The sequence below is a fragment of the Dicentrarchus labrax genome, unplaced genomic scaffold (assembly GCF_905237075.1).
Source record: "Dicentrarchus labrax unplaced genomic scaffold, dlabrax2021, whole genome shotgun sequence".
NCBI lineage: Eukaryota > Metazoa > Chordata > Actinopteri > Moronidae > Dicentrarchus > Dicentrarchus labrax.
Window position 1 is genome coordinate 6,192,153 of NW_026136709.1, and position 24,699 is coordinate 6,216,851.

At 40.2% G+C, this 24,699-nt stretch overlaps 1 protein-coding gene and 4 non-coding genes across 9 annotated transcripts in view; 1 reads left to right on the forward strand and 4 right to left on the reverse strand.

Moving 5' to 3' along the window:
- Window positions 1-12,845, reverse strand: part of LOC127369479 (partitioning defective 3 homolog) — a 333,391-nt gene extending 320,546 nt beyond the window's left edge. For 2 of the 5 annotated variants that reach the window (XM_051410907.1, XM_051410906.1), the window contains exon 1: window positions 12,390-12,844. In XM_051410907.1, coding sequence (XP_051266867.1) covers window positions 12,390-12,509 — 120 coding nt within the window. In that variant the 5' untranslated portion in view covers window positions 12,510-12,844. Of the gene's footprint in view, window positions 1-12,389 lie in introns of all 5 variants that reach the window. The other 3 variants (XM_051410911.1, XM_051410910.1, XM_051410908.1) reach the window with 2 other exon arrangements.
- Window positions 12,846-14,148: 1,303 nt separating this feature from the next.
- On the forward strand, window positions 14,149-14,220 carry trnaw-cca (transfer RNA tryptophan (anticodon CCA)). The gene has a single exon. It is a non-coding gene; the product is annotated as a tRNA-Trp (tRNA).
- Window positions 14,221-16,256: 2,036 nt separating this feature from the next.
- trnaw-cca (transfer RNA tryptophan (anticodon CCA)) lies at window positions 16,257-16,328 on the reverse strand. The gene has a single exon. It is a non-coding gene; the product is annotated as a tRNA-Trp (tRNA).
- Window positions 16,329-21,172: 4,844 nt separating this feature from the next.
- trnaw-cca (transfer RNA tryptophan (anticodon CCA)) lies at window positions 21,173-21,244 on the reverse strand. Its single transcript has one exon. It is a non-coding gene; the product is annotated as a tRNA-Trp (tRNA).
- A 2,362-nt stretch (window positions 21,245-23,606) lies between these two features.
- Window positions 23,607-23,678, reverse strand: trnaw-cca (transfer RNA tryptophan (anticodon CCA)). Its single transcript has one exon. It is a non-coding gene; the product is annotated as a tRNA-Trp (tRNA).
- Between the last annotated feature and the right edge of the window lie 1,021 nt (window positions 23,679-24,699).

The following is a 24,699-nucleotide window of genomic DNA, read 5'->3' on the forward strand; positions in this document are numbered from 1 at the left end:
TAAGCAATTAATTATTCAGTCAAATTACATTGTCCCGCCCAGTCATATTTTTTTATTTATTTATTTATTTCTATTGTTGTATTTTATTCTATTTCATTGTATTTAAATTTACCTGGCTGCTATAACGACCCAATTTCCCTTCGGGCATTAATAAAGTCTATCTATCTATCTATCTATCTTTCTATCTATCTATCGCCAGAGGGTAACTGCTCAAGCTCTGTTGTTTCAAACATCTGCCCTGCTTAAGGGTTCTTGAGCAAGGCACTGAGTACATAAAAAGGTAGTCGTATAACATCACATCTATGTTCACTGAGGCTACACAAACCTACCAATACTCCTTTTACTGCTGTGCACCACTTCTAACATGTTTACACATTTTTCAGGCTTTATTTCAAAGTTAAAACACTAGCACCATGCAAATGTGACAGACAGATGATTAGGAACCTGTGCAGAAACAGTGTTAGTATGCGTTGTTGTGAGTTTCTCACAGTCTATGAAAGTGTACCTTGCTTCACAGACGCATGCCAGGTTAGACACCACAATAGGAAGAAGAGAATTGAGGAAGACAAATTACATGGACGGAGACCCTCTTTGACCTTTTCTCCTGAGGAGGAGATGGAGTCATGCAGGAAGAGATAACCTTTAAAGTAAAAGGAAAGCAGGTTGAGAAGAGAGGACTACTCGTCCAAGTAACAAATTGAAGCCTGAGTGAAACAGTCTCAAGTTAGCTAGCTAAAGCTTGGCTAATATGTATTTGTGTTGACAAGTGAACATTTGTAGTGTGGCAGAGGTCGCTCACAGTAACAAACACAAAGAATTATCACCCATAACTAAGCTAAAGCACTATTTTAGCATCTTTAGCCCATTAACAGCAGCAGGCAGCTAAGTTAACAGCAAAAAAGAAAGCCGTAAGCTAGCTAACCAGCTAGCTGGTAAAGAAAGTCGACGTATAACAAGCTAAGAGGCAGATATTTTCAGCAATAGTTGGGGAGAGTGAGAGAGCTGAAAGATGAGCGAATGATGGACTTACATTTGTCCTGTGGTCGGAAACACAGCTCCAAATGAATGCTAATGACTGATGATGTGAAATAGACACCTGTTTGCTAACAAGCTAGCCACAGCAACTTAAAAGAGCAATGTCCTTTTTTTCTCTGTCAGCTCATTTTGTTGTTCAGGGCCGTCGTGCCCAAAAAGAAAATGAATTACATACTATTATTATTCACTCTGAACATGACTCGTCATAGCAGCAGAGGCACAGGTGTAGTTAACGGTTTTAAGGGCTACATTCCATTTAGGTGTGTTGGTTGAATGGGACGGGTATTGTGAATGCTGGCTCATCGTCATGGCTAACTGACAAACTAATTGTAACGGTCCCATCGTTAAAGTTATTAGTTCCACCTGTGATGTCCCAGCTATGAAAAGTCATCATTTCTGCCATTAAAATTTCTACTGCCAAAGCTTTTGGGACTTTTATAACTTTTTATCAGTCATCTTTAATTTAGGGTAATTTTTATACATTATACATTTTATACTTACTTTTTGTTCAAGGTGTCACAGTTATATGGACACAGAGAGCTACAGTATTATAAAGTAAGGTTTTAAGGTTTAATAGTAGCCTATATAGTATACAGAGGCAACAAAGATGGATGAGTGCTACAAGCCAAACATATTTGCACTGTAACATGAAAGGGTCTTACTCCTCAGCCATACATGATGTGAAAATGACCTTACATAAGAAATGTATCAGGTGTTCTCTCTGAAACACAATCATTCAGAGGTCTTGTTCTTAACTCTTTGACAAACACCCCGTGCCCGTGCTTCAATAACTGAGTGCTGTGTAACTGCAATCATAGCCACAGAAATAAGCTGTTGACAAAACAAGCAGATCACACCCAAGAGGCCCTGGCGTGGCCGGCATGTCGAAACACCGCAAACCACATAGTTGGCCTTTGCTACAACTTGCTCACAGTTGGATCCAGCTGGAGGCAGGAATCGTCATCTCACGGAGACGTGGGATAAGAAAAACAAGGGAAACAACTTGAAGCACTTGAGAAGGCTCAAAACAAAACTCAACATAAAAGGATGTGCTTTATCAATTTATCATTGCATTGACCAAATAATAATGCAATACAATACACTCTAGTGATGTGGCTCTCCACACATAGCTGTTAGGATTGTTAATGGAGACCACTCAGCTTCCTTGACTCTGTGGTTGGCTATAACTTCAGTCCATTCCATCAGGCTGAGAAACAGCCAGCCAGCCGAGCATATTATATGAACCACCAACCATTGTCCTACAACTCTGAAACAAGAGTGGATTGGAGTTTGCAAACAAGTTGCTCCAAGGACAGCTCAGTGGTTGAGTTAGACGTTGATATGCAAAGTCAAAAAGCCAATATTTTTTTCCAGCTTAAAAAGATTAAAGACCAGATTATCAAGTGTATCTCTCTTTTTTTTCTGCTAACTGAAATACTGCTGTTGATCAAAAGATATCTATTACCCTAACTGACCACATTCATTATAGGTTCATACTTTTCAAACCATTCAAGTTTGCCAGTCTACAATGCTTCCTTGGTTGCACCCATGCAAGTTTATGTGAACCAATTTGATTATTTCTGCCTCCAGAGCAGCTCTGCCTCTGAGAAATGACTGTATAACTATAACTGGAATCTATAAAAGCTGGGGAAAAGCTTCTCCTCTTCACAGAGCCAGATTTGGGAGCTTCTCCTGAATAAAAAGGGGAGCTACAGCAGCCTATACCATTACTGAATGGAAAAGTAATGCCTGTGTGTATTTTAAGAGCAGAAAATGGGGGGCCTCTATGTTAAGACGTGCAAAGTGTAGACAGCGGAAGCTGTCAAAACCGCCTTTGAGACTGTGTTGGGGAGGTTGAAAGTGCTTTTCCATCTTAGCAGCATTTGCAAACATAATCTTGGCCCTTTGTGTCTGGAATACATTTAATTCAACAGCCTTGTCACCTTGCTCAAATTTTAGATTTTGAAACATTCAAATATGGGTTATGTCAGCCACCAACCTGTCCAAGGGCAACAGCAGCTGAACAATGTGTTAATCACGTCTTTTATGAAGGCATATTGACACTGCACACACATCAGAATACGGACAGGGTGGTTTGACAGGGAGAAGTATCTCAACTCTCCACCAACAGGCCTGCAGCAACTTGAAGGGCAATAGATGGAAAAGATAAAATCATCCTCTAGAATGTAGCAGAAAAGAAGACAGAGCAGAATAATATAAATCAGTCTAATAAGCAGCTTCTCTAAAACCATAAACTGCAGGAGGGTTTTGTATAACAAAAGATTACAACTTATTCTGCCATGTTCTACTGTGATTCAGTTGGCTTTGGTGAAACTAATTTCCCCTCAAACTACCAAACGTGGCCTATCGGCTGTCAGTCAGGCCAACAGAATTACATGAAAGGAGCTTAATGCTAACCTTTCCCAAAGCAAACCCATTATCTTCTGGTGACTAATCTGTGATAACAAAGGGGAGCGTTAGAGGTGAACAGGAATGGAGTGAGAGGGGTATACAAGAGTGATAAAATAGAGAGATGAGGAACACAAAATGAGAGCTGTGACTGAGAGCTTGTGGCGCAATAGTTGTGTGCCTGACTCCAGATCAGACGGTTGGGTGTTCAAATCACATTGGTATCAATCCTAACGGTGTTATGGGAACCATTGTGCAGTGCTGTTACTGTTCAATAACTACCCTTGTTTTTTTACAAACACATACAAAAATTGATATCACAGTTTCCAGATAAGGACAAGATTCACATGAACTCCATACAAAAATTTTATTTAAATTATTATTTTTTAAAGTTATTTTTGGGGGGTTACATGCCTTTATTAGATAGGGACAGTCAAACCTGGGCCGCTGCAGCAACTCCATATATGGGTCGCCAGCTCTACCAACTGAGCTAACCGGGCGCCCTAATTTAAATTATTTAATAAAATAACTAACTAACTCATCCTAGGCTTCCTCAATTCATCATAAACAATTACAACAGGTGTGAAAGGACTGGTTCAGGCTGTTGTAGATGTGGAATGGTAACAGTCAAATATGTCAGTATTATATTATGAGTCACACCAGTGTGTCTGGTAATCAGATAATTAAAATCTGTAAAATCTTATCACACTATCACACTCACACTACCAGATAATCTGAGCAAACCGTCAGTGTCAACCAAATGTAAATCTTCCTTCAGATAGACTAATACTAATAGTTCTTGGTGACATCTGCTGCCACATTTTACTGGCACAACAGATTTTCACCGTCTTGAATAAACAGGAACATCATCATTTCTGAGACTCCCAGTGCTATCGCTGAGGTCTAACATTCCTCAAGCAAGAAGCCTTACTACACAAACTTACATCTAAGTTATGCAAGATCAAGTGCGGTGCATTGCTTCCATTGTCTTGCTTCTAACAGTTCAGGCTAATGATTAGCCGGATTATCTGAACCAGTGGGTTAAGATAACAGAGCGGTGTCCCCGCCATCACAACGCTTTGAGAAGGATTGGAAAACATAAGCTTAGCAGCTATCAAGAGGTCATGTTTGATACGTCAATCTACGCCATCTCTGAGAGAATATATCATTGAAGAACACACACATATGTGTACATAGAGAATACATCCAAGCATGCACACACTAATTCTGCATGTGCTTCTTGCCACACTATATCAAGTCCTGCAAAATCTGTAAATGATTTGACAACAAGAGGAATTTCTGTTATTTAGCTTCAAGGCCAGTGGATAAACACAGCAAACCAGAAAAGAAAAACCAGTATCAGCTACAAAACTCACAGCAGCAGTGACAACAGAAACTGACCATGACCCTGGATGGCCCAACACAGAATATATGTAGCTGGAAAACCGGTCACGCAACGGCTTGGCACACTTTGGCAGTTTATGGCACGTGGCCTGCTAGCATTGCTGCATTTAGCAGCTACAGCCAGAAATCCTCCCAGCCTTGCCTGTCACACTCAAGCTCAGTACTTTCAATTCTGCATCCAGAGTATAGTTGCTCTCAGCTACCACAAGTCTTTGCATGCATGCTTTCCCGTACCATATGTCAGCACCTGTGTGTACACCTGAGATGCGTGCTAGCCAGTAAGGAAGCCCTAAAGTCATCTTAGCTCGACCCTGAAGAGAGACGGTGTTTGGGAAAGATAAGGGACTCATTGTGGTGTCATTGCCCTTGGTGCCGTCCATGTGAGCCAGACAGTTGCTCAGTCAGTCAGCCAGGCAGGTTGTTAAGGAAATACTCTCAAATTCTCCTCGACCTTGAGCCACATGCAAGGCCGCATTTGGACATTTTTCAGGCTGATTTTATTATTTTGGCTCTGTGCTCCGGTACACTGGATTTCAATTAAAGCATGACTATTTACTTACTTTCAGATTTAATTTGAGGGCATAAGTATCTATAACAGTGTAGGAGATGTAGACCTTTTTGTATATAGTCCCCCAAAATGGATTGGACACATTATGTAACCAAAACTTTAATACAATCATCATATTTAATATTTGTATATAAAATCCTTTGCAGTCTGAGACAGAAGTCTCCAACCCACAGATATCAGACGCTTTATATCTTCCCGGTTGATGCTCTGTCAGGCCTGTTTTTCACTTGTTGACCAAGTTGTGCACCAAAATAAGTAAGTTGTGCACCAAAATAACAAAAAACACGTCACTGTCCAGCTGCTTATAGACTCCACTGTATACGTTTCTACACAGACCGAACATTGAAGTAGTTCTTTTTAACTACTAGCCTGCTTCTCTTTTTACTGCTGTGACTATATACCACTATAAACATGCTGTTAACAGCCTCCATGTGAAATTACAGGCTGTTTGCAATATGCAATCTTTTTTTTTGCAATCACTACTGTATGCTCTATTATTGCTGCAGAGTTTTGACATTGCATATATCACCTGAAGTGCTTTCCAAATTGAACACAACTCTTTTAAAAACAAGAAATTCAAAAGATAAATCACTGTCTGAGATCTCGGTAGACATGCAGTGAAGGAGTGCAGTGCAGGCCAGGGGTACTGAACATCTCTTCTGGATGTTTGGGCAAACTTAAACTCGTGACTTTTGGAGCAGCGGGTGTGCAATGTTTTACTCAAAGACTTGCAGGCAACGATTCCGCTGGAAGGGGTTAGCACGAAAGCAAGGACACTGCTCAGTCTGCTGGAAGACAACACTGTGTCTACCAGCTGGAAAGAGAAGGAAGAAAGAAAAGAGAGAGATCAAAATACAAGAAGGGAGGGGAAAAAAGGACAGGAAACTGAAGGAAAGCAGGAGGAGAATGCAACAAGAGGAAGAGAGGTTATTGAGTCCACATTTCTCCTCTACTTTCCCTGCTTTGTTCCCTGCTGTGGTAGAAATGAACTAAATCACTGCTGCTTGACCACAGTTGAACCATAGACCTACTCTTACTCAGTTACCATCACATTGGGTCCCATCATCCTACAGGTCCTGCACAGCTCAGCCTAGTACAATCCACTCACATGATAATCCCCCAATTATCTTCCACCACTGTAATATTCCTACTCACATACAGCAGCTCCTCTCCATTACATAAACAGTGAGCCGCTGAGTGTAGTGAGCTAATGAGCACTGACAACCCTTCCCGCGCCACTTCCCACTTTCTCTTTGCGGTGTGTGTCTGTACCGCTGCACTGGTTGTTAGTTCCTTACCTGAGAATAGATGAGGATTAAAAACTCTAGTTGCACTTTTAGTTGAGGCTGATGATTCCTCAGAACAGACAAATTGTGTTTGAAGCAGTGTATTTGAAAGCAAATTAAACGCTTCATTGCATTTTAGAGGCAAAATAAGCAATTCAAACTTTCTGCATAACAGCATTGGAGAACATATGCCCTTCCTTAAAAATACCTAAACAGAAACAAATCCTTCTGGCATATGTTTTAGAGGGTGTCTTGCCTTTCATTTTCCCCACAAATCAACATGATTTTGGTGCTTCATTTGTCACAAACAGATGCTAGCTTTGCCCTGTGGCAGAAATGTGTCTAACCCGAGCTCTCAAACATTGCTAAAGGGAGCGGCTTCCATCCAATGTATTTGTTTCTCATCAGGTAGAACAAAAAGTTGCAACAATTTGCTTTAAGCTGACAAGAAACCAGACAGACAGGAAGCATTAGGACAGGGGTCACCAAGAGGCAGCCTGCTAGGTGTGAAGTCAGTGTGTTCATGTTGTGGATCCAAGAAGCTGTACAGCAAATTTATTGCACTGGATGTCCACACCCCTCAGCCAATATATCGGTTCTGACCCTGCACATGATGCTGGTAGGGGTGGGCGATATGGGCAAAAAATAATATCTCAATATTTTTTGGGATTTTGGCGATAACGATAATCAGTCGATATCCTTTAAAATGTGATTAGAATTGTCTGAGCTGGACTTGTGTCCACCAAACGCATTTACAGCGCTGAGAGCGCTCAAAAACTCATTTTCCGAGTGCCCAGCGGTGTTAAAAGTTGAACAGATTTCAACTTGAAGCGCTCTGAGCGCTGCGCTAAAAAAAACCCATCTCCGCTGACATCTTAGCGCTCTGAACGCTGAAGCCCATAGGACCCACGTCTCGGCACTAAATCATCTGAAGTACCGGTAGCTTCAGGGACTGGAGTTGCTTGCATTTTCTCTCTACCATCGCAACGCGCTGCTAAACTGTTGCAAGGAGGATGCTAGCGAGAGGTCACGTGATCATGTCATGTGATCACGTAGGCCCACTAGTTGTGTGACTGAATCCTGCCATGCTGTAGAGAGCGCTGCTGCACCGTGTATTAATGGATGTGAGGAGTTTCCGCGGGCGTTTCATTGTTTTTGTCGAAGTAATTTAAATACTCGATAATGGAAATTTGCACATCGTCAAAACAACAATGACGATATTATCGCAAACGATATATATCGCCCACCTCTAGATGCTGGCTCTTCAAAGAAACTCAAAATGAAAAACTAATATATGATTGCCAGCTGCTTTGCAGTAATTGTAAGATGAATAAGGTCATGACTCAACTATAGTGGAAGTCAACCAGCAGAAAAAGACACACAGAGTGACTTAGTCGACCATAGAGGGACATTTATAACCTGCCACAAGAAGTCAAAGAAACACCTTGAAAGAAAAATGTCACACCAAAATTGAGATTGAACACTGGAAATGTGCATATTAAAGATGTAAAGTGACCTTTCATTTCTCAAGACTGTTGAAAACATTTCTTAGAGAAGTGGTCCCAATCAGGGCATGGTAGGGCTATTTAAGTGGTAATTAAGCCAGTCAATAGGGCCTAATAGTAATACCACTGATTTCACCAAATTGAAAGGATTCTGAGAGATACTTTATCTTAGTTCAACAGTTATTTTTATTATTTCCACAGTGGATACAGTCACATCCCAGAACCACAGTATGCTATTGAAATGCGGGACAGAGTTTTGTCCCCTAAGGATATTCTGCATCTGTGTAGCTCAACAACTTGACTTTGCTGTGACATGTCTGCAAGCCTGAATCTGTGGAATTTTGGGAGGAAAAAGGGCAATTATGTGCTTTTAGGCTTTAGTCTACATTTAGGTTGGGTAGCTGTGGGAAAGTATGAGACAAATAGGATCTAGAGATGCAGCTCTTCAAAGAGTTTGAGCCTCAAATTATGGATCCAGTGACTGAATGTTTGAGTATTGTTTTATGTCTCCAACGGTGTACCAGATGTGAGTGAAACCAGACAGTATGAGGATGAGTAAAGATCCAAACCTTCCAGTCACGTCTACGTGGTGTTTTGTATGCCAACAGGAAAGCCCACAAAATAACATCTTCGACTTCATATTGCTCTTTCTTACATGACTAAAAATGTGGTAAATGCTTGGTTATTACTTGACTGGCCAAATGCTAAAAACAACAGCATTGGGAACAGAAAGGCAGGATGAGAAGCTTAATCCTTTGTGGCTGTGCATACAATGGACCAGATTGGCTCTGAAGCTAATGGTGCTTGAATGGGTGATTGATGCGCACTTCCTGGTCCCATTGAGACTGTGACAAATGCCTCAAGAGTCCCCAGAGAAGATCAGCTACACCGGCACAGCTTGTGACACTGTCTGATGGGGCTCAGCTAATTCAACACGGCTAATTCAGAGAGGAGAATAGGTTTAATTTCACAGACCGCTGATATTACAGGCAACTAAGAGCAAAGGCTGCCAGAGTAAAAAGCATCTCCATAGCAATACATGCAATACATCTTTGCAACTCAAGATGGTTCATGTATAATAAAGAGGGAGATAAAGACATTCAAGCAGACTGTAGGCAGAGGCAAGATAAGCTCTAAGTATAGGGGAGGAAGGTGAAGAGGCGGATGTGAAGTAGATGCTAAAGAGATTAGCTTTTAGCAGGATGTGCAGGGAGTGCTTCTCATATCCTATTAGTTTGTCTCCACATGAATCAGATGTGATGTCATGGCAGCAACAAAAGTGATCAATCCTGATTTTAACTAAAAGATCTTTGACACCTACCCTCTGTGGATCTGGTTGAAATGAAATGCTGCGTTTGGTTGGGGTTGGTTGGGTTTGTTTGGACTGGCATGAAAGCTGTCAATCACACTAAAGTTAATGCTAGCTATGAAAAGCTAACAAAGAGCTAAACGGCTATTACAGCCATCTGTTGGCCATGTGTTATCAAGAAAGCTGCCTGGAATAAGCGATGTACATTTCTTGCAGCATTTGGTAACCATGGTAACACATAAGAAGAATGAGGGCGGGCATTTCCCTTGATCGATCAAAGTGAAAGTATTTAGAACAGACGTGTGTTGACCCTGTATCCGTCCCCCTTTGTTTCAGCTGTTTCTTATTAAAAAGTGAGTGTGTATAGAGGCTGCACAGTAACCTTCCTCTGACTGCATATTATGGTAAACGACTCTTTTTTGCACTATTTTACTTGTTCTTCATCATTCATGAAATAAGGCCGAGCTCTCTACTAATGAGACTCATAATCAGCTCATTGTGAAGATGAATAAAAAGCTGAAGTTTAGTTGAGTGCTGCATGACCTGCTATCAGTCATTAGAATTTGATTTACCCATGAGGCTCCATATGGCACTGATGATGCAGGATGACATCACCAAAACTGTCCAATTAATGAGCGAGCTGTCGGCCTGTATGACTTCATGTTTACAGCTCTTAGACCAGAACTAAAAGGCAGCAGGTCCTGACCAAATGAACCAAACTGCAGGGATAAAAGAGAGCACATTAGGATGCATGCAGCGATTGCATCAGATGTTTTTGACAATGCACCTATTCTAGCATGCCGCCCATATCCCACACAAATATGAACCGGCAGTGCCTACACTTCTGTCTACGGCTTTTTTGAAACAATCCTTGCAGAATTTGCCTTCTCAAACTGAGGCTTCTGAATTGTGGCAGATATTTGTTTCTCTGTTCTTCATACTAAAGCTGAATCCACAAGCTGCTGTCTCAGATGCATTATGTATGATTTATGTACTTTTTTTTAAGGGAAAAGTTATAAATTCTATTTTCAACATTCAAATAGATACTGTGTGATACATTATCTTCATACCATGGGATGTAATTGTGTACTACTTACATTCTTAAGGACTCCTAAAAAGCAACATTTTAAATTAAGGGTTAAAGCAATACTGTGTTGCTGTCAGCTGCAGGAATATCATAAAACTCAAGTGACCTATGTGTGATCACATCTTCCTGTAGTCTAAAAGTCTTGGCTGGCCTGTGATACAGTAGTTAGTGTTGACCCAGCGCCAAGTGTTCTCCAGAGGATAAGCCACACTTCTACATTTACAGTATCAAAGCATGGATCAATGGACCAGTCGCCTCCATTCTGCTGAAGCATGGAAAACCATCACTGGTAAACAGAGGCGTGTGTGAGATTGCTAGTGTGTATCTAAGGAGGAAGTGCTCTTGAAGAATGAGTGTTAATGTTGACCTAATTCATCACTGTTTGCCTACTACTGACAGTTAATATTCATCTTTTCCAGGAAGTTCATGTTATTTCATCTGTCACAATGGAGCTGAGCATGCAGGTGAGAAGTGAAGCACTGCATCTGTAAGAGTGAACTGAAGTTAAAAAAAATAATTTTGTTCGATTAAAGCTACACCTGCCGTCACTATACTCTCTCTCTCTGGGTCTTTCTGAAACCAGTCTGAGGGATAGTCTTTCTCTCTAAAACAGAGAAGAAGCTTGTAGGCTTTCCAAAGAGAAAACACAGAAAACAAATAACTTGGCAGAACCAGCGTGACTTTATTAAGGTATTCCAAGCCACTTGAAGAGAAGCTGCAGCATTAACGTGACATTAATGGTAATACCACCCACTGGCAAAGGAGAGAAAGTGCTGTCACTAACCATGGAAACAGTACCAAACTTCAATTCATTCATTAGTCATTTAATGGGCTTTAAAGCACAGCCACTAGAAACCCACAAAGGGAAAAGCAATCAGTGTCCTAGTCAGGCCTCATTCGAATTTGGCACAGGGGTTTCACACAGTCATGCGTTCCATCATTTAATAGATGAATTCTGGATGAACTTGTTTTTTTTTCATCTACATGTAACTGAAAAGGGCAATGAGTGCAAAGCTGTGTTCCTCCATCAATAGACAGGATAGTCACTCCTCTTACTTAGTTATACCACTATTTCTCTAAAACGGATGAACTGTGTTGTGATACAGAGAAATGAACAAACACACATAGAGATAATGTATCTCCAGTGTCTAAAAGTGAATGTACACTACCGTCAATGGCATTAGTAACTCAGGAATAACTAGTCCTACTGGGATGTATAATGTGTATGTAGTAGCCAGGTTACTATGTTTGAATAAAGATTTATTTTGTCTGTCTGTTTTGCGTGGGTTATTTTGTTCCCATTTCATCCTCATTCCTCCACACACTCACTGGATGAACTCCTCACTCACTCTTCCGACAGTACAACTAGTCCTGATTGGGAATAATTCCAATGCTTCCTGAACTTTGTAATGGACAACCTAACAGATACACAAGAAGGAAGAAAGCTGGCCTATTTGCCTAACACTTTTTTATATTACTGTAGAAAATTCTGATCTGCCATGATGAAAGTAGGATCTCCTTAGAAATAATAATGAAAAGTTTCCCCTTCCACTCTCCCCACAGGGGGGCCCATGGGGGTCCCCACTGGCTCTGGTTCTAGGGGCAGCCACTGGCTTTTCCTGCCCACTCTCCCTCTTTCTCTGAGCCCGTAAAAAGCGCCATGTTGAGGCGCCAGTGTGGATGCAGCGTGCAGCTCCGCGCACACACACACACACACACACACACAGCGAAACGTTTCAGAAAGCACACCGAGGCAGGGCTGTGCGAGTGGGTGGGGGGAGCTTACCTTTGCGATCGCCTTCTTATACCTCAGGGCCGCTTGTTCGATAAGGTAAAAGACTTTTACATTCCCATCTCCGCACGGAACGACCACCCGGGTCCTCCCGAAACACACCGTCACTTTCATTTCTCCTCCGCCGCGTTAATTCCAAAGAGGAAAGAGCCGCGTCAAAAAGACAAAAAACATCCCCGCTGCGCGAAGGCTAAACGATAAATCCCCGGTCTTTGAGAAGAGGTCGAAAGTGAAGTTGTCTCTTGTGTCCTGCGTCCTCGGGAGGGCAAGAAAGAAGCCCAGCATTTGGATCCAGCGGCGGGGCTGGGTGGCGTCCTCCCTGTGCCGTGTTGACTCACTCACAGAAAGTTCCCAACAGAAAGCCTCTCCAGCAGCGGGAGCGCACCACTGGACTGACACTGCGCCCACATGTCAGAGCAGGCACTAAGAATGTTTCCTCACGCCAACCAATACAATCGTGTGTGTCTCTGACGGCGAACCCGTCGAGATTCACTCACTTATCATCAGAAGTTGCGTAACACTAAGTAATGTGTTTTTCGGTGTAGAGTCGCGGTCTACACTGTGTGTGGTGTAATGGAAAACTTATCAAATACAGATTGTTGTTGGTTGTCTATTGACATGGTGTCTGAAAGACATTAGGACTGGAGCAATAAATCTTAAAGCACATTATTATTTTATAATCTAGATTCCAGAGACTGGGATTTCCAGGGATTGTGAATAGGGGGATAGGGCCAGATCAACCTGCAAGAGGGTCCCTGGGCTAAAGTGAGCCATGCGACCCATCGAGTCCCGCCCCACCACACAGGTTACCCCACCCCATTTTGCTTACACTAGAGGATTACTCTACTTGTATGACAGTTAGTGCTACTTTGTTTAATCACCCTGAGGGTCTGGGTCCTGAGGCAGTTGCCCACATTGTCCAGATGGTAATCCAGCCTAACCTGGGGCAGTTTCTGAAGAATACTGTAAATTCACACTTGTTTTACTCCCTAGTGGTACACACAGTAATAGCACATCCTGGTACAAAGCATGTCAAACACAGATCTCCATCTACCTTATATACAAACACTTTATGTGAAATTCCTCTGGAGACAACATCTTATCAGATGGAGATCTGTGAGCTTGGGAGTCATGGTTAGGTAAGTCTGGCAAACCCTGATCCAGGCTCAGGTTAAGTGCTGCAGGTCTATTGCAACAAGTGTTACGCATGTTAACACACTTGGATTTGATTTATGTGTGACTGCCTGGTGATTCAGAACATGGTACACATAAACAGACGTTCAATTTCAACCCGACTGCATGAGTCAGACTGAAGGAGATGAGGCAGGATGTTCTAGGATGGAGCTGCTGAGAACACACCAAAAGTCGGATCCGTGCTTGATTGAGCTGCGCTTACGTCACTGACAGCAAAGCATATATTAATGTTACATATGAGAATAAATTATTGAACTCCAGTGCAAAATGAGAAATCAGCCTGAGGATGAATCTACAGTATGACCCAATTTACTGATAAAAGCTGCAACCTTTCTGTGGAGCTCCACTCCCTGAAGCCCTTATTCTTTATCATCTAATGTCGTCCAAATGAGTGAACATGAACACGAGTGCAAGATGGACAACATCTTTTCCAAACTACTATGTCCCTGCATGATATAAGGTTAAAGCACTGCCCAAATATGTGTCTTACTATTCCTTCTCTTTAGACATCAGGGAAGTCTGCAGTCCCTCTGACGTGCAAGTTAATCAGCCAACAAGTGACCTTGTGGCGCAATGGTAGCGCGTCTGACTCCAGATCAGAAGGTTGCGTGTTCAAATCACGTCAGGGTCAGCTTACAGAAGTTCACTGATACATTACCTTATAGAGACCTTAGTGGAAAACTGGGTGTTTCTCATCATAGTTAATGTTGTCTTCATTCACAACATCTCTAACACAACTAATGCTCCCCCCAGAGGAAACTAAAGGTAAAACACTTCCCAAAAGATTGAACTAAGACTGTCAGATGAATTTACCTTGGCTTTGCAGACATAACCAAACTCAGCTCTACCTATAATTATGAGCTCTGTGTGTTTATTAACTGAGAACCAACCGAAACATGTTTACATACATCCTCACAGTGTTTTTATTTATTTGACATGCCTCTCAATTGTTCTGTTTTATTTCCTGCAATAAACCAGGTCACTTATTTACTTATATACCTGCCATGGTAGGATGAGTCCTGAGCCTGGACCGCAGTTTGTCCGCTGCACGCAAGGAATGCTGGGAGGAGGAGCGAGATAGTGGTGGAAATGTATGGTGCACTAAAGTAGGGGAGAACGAGATTACAGCTCAGGTTAAAAGTGTAGCCCAGGCCACTGTTCTGTTAAGGAAATTACAATTAGATTTTAAAAAATGCTTATCTAACAAATAACACAATGAGAAATATGACACAATGCTGCTGGGTGGAGGACATAAGATGAGTGTGGCTGTTTCTTCAGACCTGGAGAACATTGATGTTCGGCATGCTTTATCCAGCTAGACGTCTTCCACCCAAATATTTACACATAAAGAGGTCTAAACCTGAGAGAATGTTTACTCCTGTGTATACACAGCGCAACAAAATGTTCCTTTTTACTGAAGCTGGGAAAATTATTCATCCACACGTTTACAGGCTTGTCCTGTTTGGAGAGCAGTGTAGCGGTACAAAAGGGACATGGTAAACAAAGTGCGTATCTGCATCTCAGTGCGTGTGTGTGTGTGCGTGTGTTGTAGCTGACAGCGAGGTGTTACTTTCATGTCAGACGTGCTCCAACATGGTCCCAGGAGAGGAGGAGGTCATTCCTGACACTTCTCTCTGTCATCACAGACTTACCTCACTGCTGCAGAATTCAGCACTCACACACCAATGCCTTCCTATAGAATCATTCATACACGTGTCATTTACTACATCCTTCCTCTACCTCCACCACAAGCCTTCAAATACCACATTTCCTTATACCTCTTCAACCTTTTATTGGTAAAACGTATTATTTGTGACAGTGTGGACTTGGCTTACAGCTGAGGGGAAGATATCTTTTACAAGAAAAGATTCTCATTCAATTTGTATCATAGAGTCTAACATTGACAAAGTGAGGAATCATGATTTATTGTCACATGCCACCTTTGTTGTTTCCCCAATACATCTTGCATGTGATGCAAAAACTTGCATGTCAAAGGCACATTTTAGCTGGGGCTTCGAAGCCCTCTAATAATAGTCCTAATAATAGTATCAAGTCATCATTATAGCCTGAAAATCAGTCTTACACTTCACTCTAATCATCCTTTATTAAGGGCAGGTAGTTAGTCACATACATTAAAGGTGCAGTAGGTAACTTATAAAAAAGACAGTTTTATTAAATCAAAATTATGTTATATTTCATCCATACAACAGATGACAATGAGACAATTTGGTAAAAGAGTTAGAACAGATGCCTAAGCTACAAATTGTCCTTTACGAATTATGAATGAGAGAAAAACAGACTTTATCAAGTTCATCCCACTTTAATATAAGGATGACATTATCTAATGTTTGCTTTGACCCTGATGTGAATTTGAACACACAACCTTCTGATCTGGAGTCAGATGCGCTGACGTTTCACCACAAGGTCAATCTTCTTTAAAAAAAAAAAAAAGCTGCAGTAGGTAATTTTTATGAAAATTGTTGTATTACATTCACTATATCCTTACAGTACATGAGACAGATAATCTGTAAAAATCAGGTTCCTCTGGCTCGTTCTAGTGCTCCTAATGGCATTTGCTAGAATCCATGGGGCCTAAATTGAAACAGGGGTGTAAGAGTATGTCAAATGTGACCACACACATAGTATGTTTTATATTTTGTAAGTGTTTGACCCTGACGTGATTTGAACACGCAGCCTTCTGATCTGGAGTCAGACGCGCTACCGTTGCGCCACAAGGTCACTTTTTTCTCCACACAAAACAAATTTAAAGCTGCAGTAGGTCATTTTAACGAAAATTGTTGTATCATATTTGCTACAACTTTGAATATATTCTGACAGTACTACATGAGACAGATAGTCTGTGTAAAAATCTGGTTCCTCTGGCTCGTTCTAGTGCTCCTAATGGCATTTGCAAGAATCCACGGGGCCTGAACTGAAAAAGGGATGTAACAGCATGATAAATGTGACCACACATACGATATGTTTTATATTTTTATTTTATTTTTATTTAACCTTTATTTAACCAGGAAAAGTCCCATTGAGTTACAGTAACTCTTCTCCCAGGGAGTCCTGGCCAAGACTGGCGGCAAAAAGTTTAAAAAAAAAAAAAGACAGAAAAGACAAGACAAAGGTTACATACTACACCACAAATCTCTGTACATACACTATACATACAAGAACACAAACAAGAAATTACACTTAACGCAACCTAACACAGACATACAACTTAAAGGGCACCTAATTAAAAACAATTACACTATTCTTTCAAAGTTGACTTTAAAAGGTTTTTAAAAGTATAGAGAGGTGGAAGTGATTCTAGATTTAGGGTGTTTTGAAATTCATTCCAGACATTTGGTGCATATGATGAGAAAGCTGTTTTACCAAGTTCTGTTCTTGTTGATGGAATAACTAATAGTATTTTTTCTGACGACCTTGTCCTGTAAACACTATTATGGTAAGAAAGCAAATTTGAAATGTAGAGGGGTAATTTACCCATTAGAGCTTTAGCAATGAAAATCAATAAATAGAATTTCCTTCTGAGGGAGAGGGAGGACCATTGTACAGTTTCATACAGAATGCAGTGGTGAGTCCTGGCTGCTGCACCTGTAATGAAACGCAAGGCTGAGTGGTATAATACATCTAGTTTTTTTAATAAAGATGAAGAAGAGTGCATTTAAATTAGGTCACCATAATCCAACACTGATAAGAATGTGCTCTGCACCAACCTTTTCCTTGCTGTATACGGAAAGCACTTCTTTAATCTAAAGTAAAAACCTAACTTGGGTCTGAGTTTTTTTAAAAGGCTCTCAATATGGACCCCAAAAGACAATTTCTCATCCAACCAAATACCTAGGTATTTGTAAGAAGTTACTGTCTCTATTGGAGTACCAGTTTGTGTCGAAATAGTGAAATCTATAGGAGAACGTGAACGTGTAAAAACCATTGATTTTGTTTTTTTAGCATTTAATACCAATTTTAATCCTACCAGAGATTTTTGTATCTGACTAAAGGCAGACTGTAAATGATGAAATGCTTCTTTCAATGACTTAGCAGGGGTGTACAAAATAGTATCATCTGCATAAAAATGAGCCTTTGTTTGATTCAGATTCATACCTAAATTATTTATATAAATAGAAAATAAAATAGGACCCAAGACTGATCCTTGGGGGACACCCATTTTTACTTCTAGCAAGAATGAGGTACAGTTATCTAATGCCACACACTGAGTTCTATCACTCAGGTAATTAGAAAACCAATTTAGCACAGTGCTACTAAAACCTATGCTTTACAGTCTTTGCAGAAGAAGATGATGGTCAACGGTGTCAAATGCTTTAGATAAGTCAATGAATAGAGCAGCACAAGACTTTGTTATCTAAAGCATTAACAATATCATTGACAACAGAGGTTACAGCCGTAATAGTACTGTGTCCTTGTCGGAAACCAGACTGAGTAAAACTTAAAATACAGTTGTCAGCTAAAAAATGTTTTAGTTGCTCATTTGTAAGAGATTCAAACAGTTTAGCCAAGACAGATAGTCTGGAGATTGGCCGGTAATTGTCTAAGGCCAATGGGTCTCCACTTTTTAATAGTGGGAGAACAAATGCAGATTTCCATGACTTGGGGATAGTACCACTGTATAGACTAAGATTGAAAATGGAGCAGATAGGACCAGCAATCAAGTTTGCAGCAGTTTTAAAGAAATATGGCTGAATCTGGTCTGGGCCGGGAGACTTTTTACAGTCCAGGCCTAACAGTGCCTTATGACTTAAGTTTTTGACCATGATGTGATTTGAACACTTAGCCTTCCGACCTGGAGTCAGACTCTCCACCATTGCGCCACAAGGTCTCTCTTCCCTGGAAAAAAAGTATGTTTAAAGCTGCAGTAGATAATTTTTATGAAAACTGTTGTATCACGTTCACTATATCCTGACAGTAGTACATGAGACAGATAATCTGTGTAAAAATCTGGTTCCTCTGGCTCGTTCTAGTGCTCCTTCTAGTGCTCCTTCTAGTGCTCCTTCTAGTGCTCCTTCTAGTGCTCCTAATGGCATTTGCAAGAATTCACAGGACCTGAAATAAAACAGGGGTGTAACAGTATGTTAAATGTGAGCACACATAAGATATGTTTAGTATTATTTAATTTTTTGACCTTGATGTGATTTGAACACACAGCCATCTGATCTGGAGTCAGACATGCCACTGTTACGCCACAAGGTTGCTGTTTTCAAGAAACAAAACATATTTAAAGCTGCAGTAGGTCATTTTCATGAAAATTGTTGTATTAAGTTTGCTGAAAATTTCACTATAGCCTGACTGTATTACATAAGACAGTTAATCTGTGTAAAAATGAGGTTCCTCTGGCTCGTTCTAGTGCTCCCAATGGCATTTGCAAGAATCCACGGGGCCTGAACTGAAACAGGGGTGTAACAGTATGTTAAATGTGACCACACACAAAATATGCTTTATATTTCTGGAGTACTTGACCCTGTCGTGATTTGAACACACAGCCTTCTGATCTGGAGTCAGACGGGCTACCTTTGCACCACAAGAACACCTTATTCTCAAAACAAAACAAATTTAAAGCTGCAGTAGGTCATTTTGACGAAAATTGTTGTATCACGTTCACTGTATCCTTACAGTACATGAGACAGATAATCTGTGTAAAAATCAGGTTCCTCTGGCTTGTTCTAGTGCTCCTAATGGCATTTGCAAGAATCCACGGGGCCTGAAATAAAACAGGGGTGTAACAGTATGTTAAATGTGATAAGATAGATTTTGTATTATTTAATTTTTTGACCCTGACATGATTTGAACACACAGCCTTCTGACCTGGAGTCAGACGCGCTACCGTTGGACCACAAGGTCACCTTTTCGCAAAAAAACAAAACAAATTCAAAGCTGCAGGTCATTTTCATGAAAATTGTTGTATTACATTTGCTACAACTTTGAATATATTCCGATTGTGCTACATGAGACCGATAATATGTGATATATACATTTTACTTGATAGATTACAGATGTGGGTTGGCATTTCTGGTACAGCCTTAAACTGGTTTAATTCCTATTTGACTAATAGAGTCTTTAATGTCTGCATAAATAATCATGTTTCCTCCTCCGCTCCCCTGCTGTGTGGTGTCCCTCAGGTGTCGGTTCTTGGTTCAGTTTTGTTCTCCCTGTACATGCTTCCTCTGGGTCATTTGTTCAGCCGCTTCAATGACATGTCATACCACTGTTATGCCGATGATACACAGATCTACTTTTCTGGGAAACCCAATAACTTGAATCGACTGTCCTCTCTCCATGAGTGCTTAGCTGCTACCAAAGACTGGATGTCTCTTAATTTTCTCCACTTAAATCCTGACAAAACTGAAATAATTGTCTTTGGCCCTGAAAACGTTGTCACTGCAGTTGATCAGTTTATTGGACCATTATGCACAAATATCAAACCCACTGCTAAGAATCTGGGTATCATCTTCGACCAGCATATGACATTTGACCTTCGTGTTACAAAACTTGTCCAGTCCTGTTTCCTGCAGCTACAAAATATAGCAAAAATCTGAAGTTTCTTGTCCTCCAGTGATCTGGAACAATTCATTCACAGCTTAATTTTCTCCCTTCTACATTACTGTAACTCCCTCTACATGTGCTTCAGTCAAGCTTTGTTAAATCGTTTACAGTTAGTACAAAATGCAGCCGCCAGACTTTTAACCAGAACCAGCCGTCGGTCCCACTTTACTCCTGTTCTCACATCCCTTCATTGGCTTCCTGTAAAATTCAGAATCAACTATAAGATCTTACTGATTACATATAAGGCACTTCATGACCTTGCCCTGAGTTACATTTCAGATCTCCTTGTTCCTCATTCCACTCCTTGGCCACTTCGCTCCTCAAATCTAGGCCTTTTATCCATTCCATTGTTGAATAGTCTTCCCCAATCACTCAGATTCACTGAATCTGTGGACAGTTTTAAGTGGCTCCTCAAAACCCACATTTTTATACAGTAGATCTCCTTGCTTGTCGTCTCTCTTTTATCTTCCCTGTTGTTTTATCTTCCTTATGTTTGTTTTTACATGCTCCCTATGTTTGTTTGATTGGGTATGGTTATACCCATATGTATATTTGTAAAGCACTTTGGATATGTGTGAAAAAAAAACTATATAAATAAAGCTTTTCTTATGTAGTTTTTCTTAAACTGTGTCAGTAGCTAGCATGAGCTGACCTCACATTCACCAGAGATTACTTAAGCTTTGACCTTGACGTGATTTGAACACTCAATCTTCTGATCTGGCGTCAGACGTGCTACCATTGTGCCACAAGGTCACTCTTTTCAGAAAACAAAACATATTTAAAGCTGCAGTAGGTAATTTTCATGAAAATTGTTGTATTACGTTTGCTGAAAATTTCACTATAGCCTGACAGCAGTACATGAGACAGTTAATCTGTGTAAAAATCAGGTTCCTCTGGCTCGTTCTAGTGCTCCTAAGGGCATTTGCAAGAATCCATGGGGCCTAAATTGAAACAGGGGTGTAACAGTGTGTCAAATGTGACCACACACAATATATGCTTTATATTTTGTAAGTGTTTGACCCTGACGTGATTTGAACACGCAGCCTTCTGATCTGGAGTCAGACGCGCTACCATTGCGCCACAAGGTCACTTTTTTCCTCACACAAAACAAATTTAAACCTGCAGTAGGTCATTTTAACGAAAATTGTTGTATCATATTTGCTACAACTTTGAATATATTCTGACAGTACTACATGAGACAGATAGTCTGTGTAAAAATCTGGTTCCTCTGGCTCGTTCTAGTGCTCCTAATGGCATTTGCAAGAATCCACGGGGCCTGAACTGAAAAAGGGATGTAACAGCATGATAAATGTGACCACACATACGATATGTTTTATATTTTTATTTTATTTTTATTTAACCTTTATTTAACCAGGAAAAGTCCCATTGAGTTACAGTAACTCTTCTCCCAGGGAGTCCTGGCCAAGACTGGCAGCAAAAAGTTTAAAAAAAAAAAAAAATACAGAAAAGACAGGACAAAGGTTACATACTACACCACAAATCTCTGTACATACACTATACGTACTAGAACACAAACAAGACATTACACTTAACGCAACCTAACACAGACATACAACTTAAAGGGCACCTAATTAAAAACAATTACACTATTCTGTCAAAGTTGACTTTAAAAGGTTTTTAAAAGTATAGAGAGGTGGAAGTGATTCTAGATTTAGGGTGTTTTGAAATTCATTCCAGACATTTGGTGCATATGATGAGAAAGCTGTTTTACCAAGTTCTGTTCTTGTTGATGGAATAACTAATAGTAATTTTTTCTGACGACCTTGTCCTGTAAACACTATTATGGTAAGAAAGCAAAATTTGAAATGTAGAGGGGTAATTTACCCATTAGAGCTTTAGCAATGAAAATCAATAAATAGAATTTCCTTCTGAGGGAGAGGGAGGACCATTGTACAGTTTCATACAGAATGCAGTGGTGAGTCCTGGCTGCTGCACCTGTAATGAAACGCAAGGCTGAGTGGTATAATACATCTAGTTTTTTTAATAAAGATGAAGAAGAGTGCATATAAATTAGGTCACCATAATCCAACACTGATAAGAATGTGCTCTGCACCAACCTTTTCCTTGCTGTATACGGAAAGCACTTCTTTAATCTAAAGTAAAAACCTAACTTAGGTCTGAGTTTTTTTAAAAGGCTCTCAATATGGACCCCAAAAGACAATTTCTCATCCAACCAAATACCTAGGTATTTGTAAGAAGTTACTGTCTCTATTGGAGTACCAGTTTGTGTCGAAATAGTGAAATCTATAGGAGAACGTGAACGTGTAAAAACCATTGATTTTGTTTTTTTAGCATTTAATACCAATTTTAATCCTACCAGAGATTTTTGTATCTGACTAAAGGCAGACTGTAAATGATGAAATGCTTCTTTCAATGACTTAGCAGGGGTGTACAAAATAGTATCATCTGCATAAAAATGAGCCTTTGTTTGATTCAGATTCATACCTAAATTATTTATATAAATAGAAAATAAAATAGGACCCAAGACTGATCCTTGGGGGACACCCATTTTTACTTCTAGCAAGAATGAGGTACAGTTATCTAATGCCACACACTGAGTTCTATCACTCAGGTAATTAGAAAACCAATTTAGCACAGTGCTACTAAAACCTATGCTTTACAGTCTTTGCAGAAGAAGATGATGGTCAACGGTGTCAAATGCTTTAGATAAGTCAATGAATAGAGCAGCGCAAGACTTTGTTATCTAAAGCATTGACAACAGAGGTTACAGCCGTAATAGTACTGTGTCCTTGTCGGAAACCAGACTGAGTAAAACTTAAAATACAGTTGTCAGCTAAAAAATGTTTTAGTTGCTCATTTATAAGAGATTCAAACAGTTTAGCCAAGACAGATAGTCTGGAGATTGGCCGGTAATTGTCTAAGGCCAATGGGTCTCCACTTTTTAATAGTGGGAGAACAAATGCAGATTTCCATGACTTGGGGATAGTACCACTGTATAGACTAAGATTGAAAATGGAGCAGATAGGACCAGCAATCAAGTTTGCAGCAGTTTTAAAGAAATATGGCTGAATCTGGTCTGGGCCAGGAGATTTTTTACAGTCCAGGCCTAACAGTGCCTTATGACTTAAGTTTTTGACCATGATGTGATTTGAACACTTAGCCTTCTGACCTGGAGTCAGACTCTCCACCATTGCACCACAAGGTCACTCTTTTCAGAAAACAAAACATATTTAAAGCTGCATTAGGTAATTTTCATGAAAATTGTTGTATTACGTTTGCTGAAAATTTCACTATAGCCTGACAGCAGTACATGAGACAGTTAATCTGTGTAAAAGTCAGGTTCCTCTGGCTTGTTCTAGTGCTCCTAATGGCATTTGCAAGAATCCATGGGGCCTAAATTGAAACAGGGGTGTAACAGTGTGTCAAATGTGACCACACACAAAATATGCATTATACTTTGTAAGCGTTTGACCCTGACGTGATTTGAACACGCAGCCTTCTGATCTGGAGTCAGACGCGCTACCGTTGCGCCACAAGGTCAGCGTAGTTCAATACCTTTTTTTTAAAAAGTTGCTGTAGGTAATATTCATGAAAATTGTTGTATAACGTTCACTATATCTATATATCTATATATGACAGTAGTACATGAGACAGATAATCTGTGTAAAAATCTGGTTCCTCTGGCTCGTTCGAGTTGCGTGTTCAAAGCACGTTAGGGTCAAAGCAACATTAGATTATGTTATCATAATATTAAAGTAGGATGAACTTGATACAATCAGCTTTTTTCTCATTCATAATTCGTAAAGGACAATTTGTAGCTTAGGGGTCTGTTCCAAATGTTTTCTAGCTATTTTACCAAATTGTCTCATTGCCATCTGTTGTGTGGATGAAATGCCTGTATTACAGCAATTTAAAACAATGTGAACATAATTTGGATTTAATTGCGTGTTCAAATAATGTCAGGGTCATCGCATTAATTAAGCTAAGGTACATGTGAGGTCAGCTTTGATAATGTTTCCTCTGCTGCAAAATGTGAAGAGATGAAACCAAATAGTATAAAGATACAAAATTTTTTTAGAGTAATTGCTTCCTCTAAAATTCCCCCTGTTGCAGATACAGTTTAAAACATTGCAGACTCATGACAGAAATCACACTGAACTATGTTTAACATTACTTGAGTCAAATGTCTGCTGCAGGCTAAGGCACGTGCATTTCCCCAAATAGTGGAACAAATTAAGGCTTCCCTATAATGACACCCATTAATAGCTGTTACTACAGCACCATGACTTTATAATAAATCATTAATAGCTCAAGGCAATATAGGTTTACCATCTAACCCAAACTCTGACTAATGCACCAGAACATGAAAAAAGGAGTAAGACTTTAAGCTGCTAAGCCTCAAAACAAACATTGGGATCTGTTCATGGCTTTAATTGTGTCATGTTGTAACTGGTGGGACACCAATAACTATCTAGTTATTTTTTTGCATTATTATATGATTATGTGTAGTTATGATTCATATAATGTCTTCGTCATTGACAGTGTGACAGACAACCTGTAG